The following is a 10492-nucleotide window of genomic DNA, read 5'->3' on the forward strand; positions in this document are numbered from 1 at the left end:
TACTGCTAAAAAAAAATTTTTAAATATTTAAATAAATAAATAATAATAATTTCAGCTTGACTGTTGACCGCTGGGGCATAGTCAGCAGAGAAACTGAAGCAGAAGATACATATGAGTTACTGTAGTTTACTGTACAGTGAAATTTACAGTAGTTACTTACTTTTACGCAACCTGGCAACATCCGCCAACCTGTTGGCTCTTTATGCGTACGCACGTAACGTTGGTCAGCCGCATACACACACACACACACAGACATCATGGCGGACGTGTTGGACCTTCATGAAGCGGGAGGCGAGGACTTTCCAATGGATGAGGATGGTGATGGTAATTATGATATTTAATCCCACTGGTAGATGCTCCATAACCCCAGCGTTCAAGTTATGTGTAGATATTGAGGTTTACATCAAAATGGCCGTGGCCGAAAATGCTACAAACGCCTACTGCGTGGTAGCAGGCCTGAGAAATGCTAACAAGCTAATATTAAGCTAACAACGACTGGTGGTTCATTCAAATGTTCTTTAAGTTAGCTAGGTCGTGGTTATTGTAAACTTTAAAGGTCAGTTTCACCAAATTTGTCTGCGAATGTGTTTCCTTACATTACCTTTTACATATAACTTGGATCGCATTTAGCCTGTGATTAGCCGCTGCTAGCGCTTTCCCTCCTATAACTGTTAGTTATCGGCTAACAGCAAGATACACTGACAAACATGTATAGAACTTTCAAGTCATACGTATTTCAACATCCATATAATATGTTTTGTGTCACTTTGGTGTTACCATAGCGGTATCAACAGAGTATCTATGCACAGAGGTTAAATCACATTCACATACTTGCTCTCTGGGAGCGCAGACAAAGATGTGGCAGCATGCGTAGATTGTGACTTGTTCAACTCTTCATCCACAGAAAGCATCCACAAGTTGAAGGAGAAAGCCAAGAAGAGGAAAGGACGAGGCTTCGGCTCAGGTGAGTTACCACTGTTGTGATATTGGTTCATGTAATCTCCTGAAGCTTTCCAGTACCGTTTGTTGGGCTAGTCACCAGTGTTTAATATGTTTCTGTGTTGCTGTTTCCAGAGGAAGGAGCCAGGTCCAGAATCAAAGAGGACTACGATACTGTGGAACAGGACGGGGATGAGCCAGGCCCTCAGAGATGTAAGTGTTGCAGTATTTATTAAACATGTAATTTAGTTTAAGTGTAAACTAATCGAAAAAGTCTTGAGCTACGCGTTTCACCCTAATGTGTCAAGTCGCTACCTTCTTTGTCATTTATGAATTTAGTTAACTCACAACAATTCACATTTTTTTCCCAATCCAATTTACATCCCATTTCTCAACCACCATTTAAAAGTTGTGTGCACATGAACTACCATCTTGATATAGTAATATTTTGTCCGGTGTACAATTTAAAAGATTAAAAGATTTTTAACCCGTCTCCTAAGTAGCAACTCTGTTTCCTGAGAGAACCAAGTTTCATTATCGATTTGATGTTACTTTCTTGTACTTCATATTTTCATAAACAGTGACATGCTTATACTTTTGTGTCATAGAAAACAAGTAATGCCATATGTTATGTATATGGGAGTATATAGAAAGTGAGCAGCTTGATAAACGGGTTGAAATATATTTGAAGTCTATTTTTTTTATCGTGCAGTGGACATAATATTTTTTATACTGATGGTTAGAATGGTTTTTGATTATTCTGGAAATAGGTTTTGGAAAAATGTCAGCTTAGCTCAGTGAATCAAATGTAATTTTAATACAAAAGAGGCACAAACTGAAGCTAATTAGGCTTTATGTTGGTTAGACCAGTGTTTTCATGACTTTACTTGGCTCATTAGTTTACCTAGTTGAAAGTGCTGCTTGGTTTATTATTTGACCTCTGATGCCTTTTCTTGTCTTTGTCTTGTTGCAGCTGTGGAGGGCTGGATCCTGTTTGTGACAGGTGTACATGAAGAGGCCACAGAGGAAGACATCCATGACAAGTTTTCTGAGTTTGGAGAAATCAAGAACCTGCATCTCAACCTTGACCGCAGAACAGGTTACCTCAAGGTGAGACAAATAACCATGCATTAATAGTTGTCCTAGGAGAGGGAGCCCTCCTCTGTTGCGCCTCCTGAAGTTTCCTCCATTTTTCCCCCTTGGTTTTCTCGGGAGAGTTTTTCCTTATCTGAATCAAGGGTATAAGGACAGAGGGTGTCGTATGCTGTACAGATTGTAAAGCCCCTTGAGGCAAATTTGTGATATTGGGCTATAGAAATCACATTAACTCGACTACTTGGAAATGGCTGTTGGTAAACAAATCACATTTGTCGTATTTTAACTTTAGTCTCATTTTAGCACGTGTTGAAACTGGAAAAGATACAGACATGTCAAGAAAGACAGAATTAAAGTTATCAATGGTTTTTCAAAAATTTGCAGTGTTTAGAATGTATCTGTTTTTCCCCTGATATGATATGGTACACACAAGTTGACACATTAACCCATTGTTTTTGCTTTTCAACTGTACTGTATGCTTCAACTTTCCCCCAAGCCACAAGGTGGCAGCATTGTTTTGAGTATGAAGTAAGAGCAAAGCATCTTTGGCCTGAACTCCTTCTCCAGTCGTTTCAATCAATCATAGAGAATGTCCATTTTCATTACAGGCTGTTTGAAGATTAACATGATGTAATAATAATCTCATACATTTTATTGGTCATTTTTTCATTGCTTCAGAGACATAAAATGTGTAGAGTTGGCTAAGCTTTTGTGCCAAGTTTAAAATGTGATCCCACACTGTGGTTTCAGCAGGGCCGCTAATAAGAATATTTGCTAATAATTATATTAGATTATTGAGTGATCTGTAGCCCTGTTTTCTGTGCTGTGCTACCAAATTCCAAAACAGTAATGCTAAAAATGTGCAATGTCTCACATGATGTCCTGATAACTGTCCCTAGGGATATGCACTGGTGGAGTATGAGACATACAAAGAGGCCCAGGCAGCCATGGAAGGGCTGAACGGTCAGGACATGATGGGCCAGCCTATCAGTGTTGACTGGGGATTTGTCAGAGGGCCCCCCAAGAACAAGAGGAGGTGAGGGTGGTTTGTTTCTGTGTGTGTGTGTGTGTGCTTGCTGGTAAAGGGAGTGTCAACATTTCACATGTTGCACTTCGTCAATCTGCATGTTCGAGGAATGCTGTGTTGCATTCTTGATAATTTTGCTATTTAAGATATCTAGAACACCCCACTTGATATAGTTTTTTTTTTTTTAATTTTCACAGGACTGGTGGACGGAGACGCAGCAGAAGTCCGGACAGGAGGCGGCGTTGAGTTTGGCAGTTATCATTGGCCAGAAGAGTTGTCAGTCACTTTGACAGGCAGTTTATAATCCTCTCATAAGAAGCTAAGTTTTTGTACAATATTTTGGTGAAACAGTTTTTCCGGCATCTAGTTGTGCAATTTCAAATATTGAGATAAGGAATTGCTCCTCTAAAGAGATGAATAGCAAAAGAATAAATTGGTGTAACAGCAGCATTTTCAGTTTTTTGTGAAGTGCTTATGCTGCTGTACAATGTAACAGAAGGATCACCCATCAGCTCAGTCAGTAAAACTAGGGTTTTACTTTGAACACCAGGCAGTACATGTTAATGGTTTTTCATGATTCTCTCAAAATGTTGTTTCAGTTTGCTCAATGTTACTTGCATTTTATTGTGCTGGAGTGTTTTGTTTTATATTACTTCGGGAAAATAAAAACTTTTTAAAAGGTAAATGTATGCCCTGTTTTGTATTTTTATTTAGTACTTCTAATGACGTATTGTTTACATCATCCTCGATGACCTCACCCAGCAATGGTGTCGCCCCAGCTTTTTTGTCCAGTCCAAAGCACCTGTCACTCTGTACTCGGTGCCACACTCATAGGCTACTTGGACAAAACCCCTTGCCCCTTGTTTTTTTGCAGCCAATTGGCAAGCGAATGATTTGTACTCTGCCGTTCTCATTTGGTGTTTACTCTATTGGGGAACATCAGTCAAAGTCCCCGAGAATGACCATTGGTGCTTATAAATGTCACTGAAATAGACTCTTCTCTCTGATTGGGTCGTTCCTCGCGGGGGCGGGTTCAATTCTTCGGTTGACGTTGTTGTTGTAAGTGGTGGAGAAATTACTTTGTCGGTGGTGGTCCGGTTTGGGATTTTACGCGTAGTTCCACCTCTGAAGATGCTAAAAAGTTAGGAATTGTTGCTCTTGGAAACGTATATGCTCTTCACAAGTTGATACTTGCTGGAAAACTAAATGGGACGATGAAAACAACATCTGCTGGGCCGTTCAAGGTAAGCAGTGAAGGGATACTCTAGCTACCAGCGTTAACGTTAGCTAACGTTAGCTGCTGATTAGCCAGGCTTGAAGTAGCCACTTGCTAGCCAAACGTAACGGATCGGTCTACTTACTGAAAAATAAACAACTCTTTGTAATGAGCATCCATGCACACGTATGGTAGTTTCCCAAAGGGGTGGTTAAATTATCTGTTACGTGAAAATAAAGTTATTGGGTAGAGTGTAAACGGTGCGTGAACCCCATGCGTTTGAACGCCTCAAATGCGTTTATGTAAGCATGTGTATTGTTCGTTGATATTTTGTTCCAAAGAATAGTCGTAGCCATAATAGCTGGCTCAGAGTCAACATTTAGGACAAGCTATCATCAGTAGCATTGCTCTGCATATATGTGCCGTGGCGAGCAGGTTGCTGAACTGAATTGGTCGCCGAACATTAACATTAGCTTTATGAGCTGTCAACGAATAGCTGTGCAGTTTAAACATTGCATTTTAAAAAGTTGTGCTGAATGGGAGATCAGTTCTACATTTGCCCTTTTATCAGTTATGTTTTTGTCTTTAGAATTAACTTGCATTTTATTACCTAGCTTTCTAAGAGCTGGCAGTCACGATCCAGATTATCTGAGCCCGGTTTTTATTTAAGGTGCATGTGTGATGTAACATTTACTTAAAGCTCCAGCTTAGAGAAAATTGTTAACTGTTTACACTCCCTCGTGTGTATTTTCCAACCTCTGACCAACACAACTGGTTTCATTAAGCTAACCTTACGTGGCTAACTGCATTGAGTGAGTCAAGTCAGCAGAGCAAGACATGTCTTCTCAAAACCTCGCAGCCAGATATGTGTGACTGCAGCCAGAGGCGGCTGGTCATTGGGTTCAGTGCTCCTTGCTGGTTTTGAAACTAGGACTTGGGTTATTTGCCGTCATTTCCAACATCACCACGTTGAGAGAGGGTTGCGTTACACTTTGCCTTGAATTATTCAGGTTCTTGTGTTTGTTGGCTCTTCTGTTAGCTGAGACACCAGGACACACAAGTCAACATGAAAAGTATGACAGAGGTCCTTGCTGCACTTGGCCTTAGGGGGACTGTTTATGCTGTTAAAAAGCCATATCCTGTTGGAAACACACGCAGCACTAAGTAGGCACCTCATCTTACAAGGCTGATGGAATTTCAAGAAGCAAGTGTAGTAGAAAAATGAACTGCATCTAGCCCTCCCACCTGTTCTCAGTCTTTCCAGTGGCTGTGCAGGGTGATGTTTGAAATGCGGGACACACAAATGACAGTTGCAAAGAAGACTGTTCAGTAGCAGTGTGGAAATTTAGAATGAACTACCAGCTTAATGCTGCATTGCTAATAAAATATGGCTGGTGGGTTTGTCACCGCGGCAGGTAATCAGCCATGTGTTTATGCATTGCTTTATCTCTCTGGATGATGAATTTATTAAAAGTTCTGGGATCCACCATGCACTGTGGCTAGAAGATGAGAAAGATTTTCATACCCCGATGCACCCTGTGAGGGTGTATGAGGTTGTCAGGCTTTATTATGCAAGTCCTCAACACTTGAAGGAACATATTGATGCATAAGCGGCATAGCGAGCACCTCGGGCAAGTATTTTAAGTAGGGTGTAGCATCCTTCCCTGTGCAAGTCAGATTCCAAACTGGCAGGCTGTAAAAGGAAGAATATCACGAGAAAAACACAGTTTTGCCACTTTGTAAGTAATTACATGATATGAGCCAGGTTGTGAACGCTTGAATGGCTCTATCGGTCAGTGCACAAAACAGCCAGTAGATAAATCCACTCACATCCTGCCTCCAATGGCACAGAACAAGGCAGAATATTTTAAAAGCCTTTATTCACTGAGTTGTTGCAATTCGATTTACTGTGAACCATTTGAATGTTGCTTTCCAAATGAAAACATGTAGCTTGCAATTTGCATCTTATCATACAGAGATCTCCGACTGTATTCAAATGGGCTGCGGTAAGCATTTCACAGTAGGCTTGTTTGAAAATGATACAGATGAGAGGTGATGAGGATGGTAAAATGTTATCTTCAATGATCAGTTATGTGTAGACACTTGTAATGTCTGTCAAAAATGGTTTGTTATAGAACTGTCATCTTAAAGTTGCAAGACCTTGTGGCAATGGGATTATTGGCACACTGTTTTGCTGTGACACATAGCAAAGGTGTATATGATTACACAATGGAGGGTAGCGAAGCAATTAACTAGCATGAGTATCAGTTTATAGTTAACTTGTTTGTCTTTGGTGGTGGGAAATGTGTAGTCTGGAGTATTACTTTGCTCAAAGGTTCTGTGTTACTATCTTAACTATCTTTCATATCTTTAACATGGATCTTACTAACTGTTTTTGTGCTGGATGGCTGTGGCTGTTATGACTGCCTTGGTGTATATAGTGTTTCACAGGGTAAACATGCTGCTTCAGCAATGCAGAGGGCATGAAAATTTAAATTTGTCTCTTGCTGGGCTCCCCCAAACAGCTGCTCACTTAGTGTGTATGCGTGTGTCATGGATCCAGTGTCAGTTTCAGAGCCAGGCCCATTTGGCCATGGAGGCATCCCCATAGGATCTCTCAAACACAGTCCGATTAATAAGTTAGTAGATGAGTGCTTCTTCAGGTTAGTAGGACAAACGCATGGCTTTTGTGTCAAGCATTCATGTTCCACTCAATTTTGCAGCGTTTACGCTTATCCAAGAAAAGCAGGAGCTAAGCCTAGTACCTGCTTCTTTTCGGACAATTTGCAGCTTTCACTATTGTCAAGATGAAGAAATGATATATGATAAAACTTGCATCCATACTACCATGTATCTGTATTCTTATCTCTAAGTGGCAGCGTCCAAAACCACAGGTGAAAAAACAGAACAGTGATACGAAAGAGAAAACTACCTTGGTCCCAGCACTGCCACAGTGAGACGGGGATCAATAGGTGGCTTGTCTCCGAGAGGCCTCTGTGTCCAGACAGCAACTCATAAAACTCTTTGGAGCCCCACCCTCCCCAGCATGGCCGGTTGGTTGCCTGCCAGTCTTGTGACACAGCAACCAGCCAGTGCCCAGGGCTGTTTGTGTCAGGGTGGAGAGACCTAGAACTGAGGCATCTACCTGGGTGCCAGCAGCTGCTTGTCTTTGAACTGCATGTTGTGGACAGACGGCCTACACTGAATGCTTTGGGATTATATTTAGATAATTCACACAGTTCTTATACAACATAAGTGACTGGAAAGTAGGTTGGAATGGTTATATGAGGAAAGATATAGCCTTATATACCAGCTGAGCAGCTATAATCCCATACAGCATGAGATGCCACTCCCACAAGAGAAGCTGTGGTAATGAGAGCTTGCTGTATCAGTTACTATATGCTCTTCACCTTTTCCTCCTCTACATACAGTACAGGGTGGGGAATTGATAATAATTATACTTGCCAGCAGCCAACACCTCACAGTTGTATGTGCCCTGTCAGAAATTTTGGCACACCTTGTTGTACAGCTGTTAAAATTAAAATTACTTCATTAAAAAGGACTTAACTTTTTACAGTGAATAAATTAGCATAGCAAACACGGCTGCAAAGGTCGATCATTTTAGGTCGCATACCAGCAAGCAGTATTTGTTGTTGTCTGTTGTGATTGTCACATCTCTGCTTGTGACTGCTGTTGCTTTTTCTCAGTGCTACTGGACTTTTTTTTGCTTATGTTGAAATAATTTTGCTGTTTTTGATTCGATTTCGATTTGCCTTAAAATAATATCACGATATTGCAGGGCAGTTTTGAGATAACAATATTTTTTGATGATATGATAAAATCCCAAAGTCTTTTTGGTTGTTAAGTTAGGTTAGAGAAAATTGTCTCTCTTTGGACATCAAATAAGCTGTTGCACTAGTTCCCTCACATGATTTCTGGCTCTCTTTGTACTCAAATTTGTGAAACATGGAGAAATAAATTTTTTTGGCCTTTTTGGCCTTTTGCCATTATCTTCTTCTCACATTGCTTACAAGTTACTATGGTTTATTGTAGACCTAACTTTTACACTTTCTAAGTCACTGTTGTTTTTGGTAGTGATGTTACTTTTGCTTTCAGCAATTCAATATCATCATATGCCACATTTATATCATACAAAAATGATACAGATATTATCATGAACTATGTGGTATGGCACACACCTAACCTGCAAATGATTTAGCCTCTTTGGACCTCTGTTTTTTTTGTGAAATTTGTAAATCAATGTGGTGTTAACAAAACCTCATATAGCTGACAAATTGATTGAACCTAATATGACACAACTAAGTGATAAAATTACTTCAGAGTCAAAGTCATTTTTTCATAAGACAGGCAACTACAGAAAGCAACTGGTAGCCGGTGGATTTGAAAATTTGCAGAGGCTCCAGAGGAGGGTTAGATTGGGTTGTATTGGTACCTGTCAAAGTGGCTGGTAGAGCTGATAAATTCACCAGCTATAGCCAAAGTATGACAACATTTGTTTAGGGGGTAATGTTTATTTCAAAGCCTTGAAGCAGGTGAATAATGAACTTTGGATGCCCCTGTAGCCTGTGGACAGAAGTGTAGTTTCCTGTGCAGACTAGAAGACACCAGTCCCTCCTGCCCTGCCCTGTTGATCCAGGACAGCAGGAGTAATCCCACACACAGCCCTGATGAGGAGCCTGTCACCCAGGATGACATCACATAGGGAGTGACGTGAAGCCGCCCTGCTGTGTACAGGGCCTGGCCTGCAGCACGTGGGGATTCACATGAGCATTAGTGCTGCCCGCCTGCAGAGGCGGGTACTTGTTTAGCCACTGGCTTTAGATCTAGCTGGGCTTGGTTGGCTTCACATTCAGGCTGATTAAACAGGGATAGATCTTGAACATTTGAATTAGTCCTGTGTTGCAACATGGTAGTTGCAAGTTGCAGCTCCATTTTGTTTCTAATATTAAAGCCTTTTTGGAGTTACTCTCTCTCTTACAGCAGTCTTTTGTTTAGCAGGTGAAAGTGAAACAAATGAAGTCAATTCTAAAACAGCACAGCCTGAGGTTCAAGTTAGTGTCTAAGAAATGTCTTATATTCCTCAAGGGTTAATATGCAAATGAAAGCAGTAGCCACCTCACTTGCCTTCTAAATGTGAATTATGTAATAATAGGGACACTGTTTGCACACTAAGCAAAAATTATATTTTGCCATCATTGCCAACCCGGAACGGGTTTGTTACCGGTGTGTCGTTATCTATGAATATGCCTAAAACAATGTGAGAGGTAATGTTTTTCCTCTTTAGATCTTAAATGTCTTTATTTTTCTTTGCATCTTTATTTGACTGTCAGTCTGGCTTGCACAGCATTGATAAAAAAAAACTACTAGAATTTATTTCTGTTTTTTTTCTTCTTGTATTTATGATATAAATTGCATTACTACATTTTTGAATACATGGGTTGAGGATAGGATGCAGGTGGTTGTACTTTGTTTGGACAGAAATTCTGCATTGCATGAAAAAGCTTTCCAAAACTAAACTGTGGCTAAGCCTTGTGGTTTTAGAGCTTGCCCTTCATCACAAATCATTTTGTAGATGCTTTTAACCAAAGTGCCTGACTTTAATGTGACACTATACTTTTTGACATGTATAGCCACAGTGGGAATACTGTAGTATTAGCACTATGCTCTATTTATTTTTACAACACATTTGGATTATTTTAATCATCTTAGTTAGTACTGAATTCACTGTGGAATTACCCCACCCTTTGCTAATAAATAGGTGGGCAGTGTTCGGATGGATGCAGAGGCTTGTATTTCTTCACAAAGGCTGAAAATCGATAAAGAGGCCGCAAGGGCTGAATGAGGACTTCTCACCCACAGTCTGGAGTTTACTGTAGGTTGGCAGCTTTCTGGAGTACTGCAACCAATGCATAATGTCCACCAAGTGAAGCAGTTTAGCCTGTGCTGCTCTCTTTTAGAGGCAGAACAACACTTTGCAGCATTGGGTGCTCTGCAGCAGCCGCTCTTAATGTCTTGCTTTGGGTTTCTTTTTATGCACATCTCTAAAACAGTAATGCATTGATAGCAGATTAGCTTCCACTTCCCCCTCTCACTTTGAGGATCAAATACCCTCATTACATTTTCTGCTGTTTCAGGTGTCCACTGCACTGACATGGTACACAATGTAATGTGGTCTCTGTGTGGAATGTGGGAAT

General features: G+C 40.6%; 1 protein-coding gene across 1 annotated transcript; it reads left to right on the forward strand.

Moving 5' to 3' along the window:
• The first annotated feature begins 224 nt into the window (after nt 1–224).
• Nucleotides 225–3746, forward strand: rbm8a (RNA binding motif protein 8A). The gene is made up of 6 exons (XM_070911946.1): nt 225–324; nt 905–964; nt 1075–1152; nt 1913–2049; nt 2934–3070; nt 3259–3746. Exons 1-6 carry the CDS (start codon nt 258–260, stop codon nt 3305–3307), a joined length of 528 nt encoding a protein of 175 aa, XP_070768047.1. The 5' UTR covers nt 225–257; the 3' UTR covers nt 3308–3746.
• The last annotated feature ends 6746 nt before the right edge of the window (nt 3747–10492 follow it).

This window comes from Enoplosus armatus, chromosome 9, assembly GCF_043641665.1.
Source record: "Enoplosus armatus isolate fEnoArm2 chromosome 9, fEnoArm2.hap1, whole genome shotgun sequence".
Classification (NCBI taxonomy): domain Eukaryota; kingdom Metazoa; phylum Chordata; class Actinopteri; order Centrarchiformes; family Enoplosidae; genus Enoplosus; species Enoplosus armatus.

What these genes read in the sequence shown, in the direction of transcription:
- rbm8a (XM_070911946.1), top strand. Translation starts at nt 258, where the DNA reads ATGGCGGACGTGTTGGACCTTCATGAAGCGGGAGGCGAGGACTTTCCA. An exon ending in AGGACGAGGCTTCGGCTCAG is followed by an intron (nt 965 to 1,074) that starts GTGAGTTACCAC and finishes TGCTGTTTCCAG; the next exon opens with AGGAAGGAGCCAGGTCCAGA. An exon ending in TGAGCCAGGCCCTCAGAGAT is followed by an intron (nt 1,153 to 1,912) that starts GTAAGTGTTGCA and finishes GTCTTGTTGCAG; the next exon opens with CTGTGGAGGGCTGGATCCTG.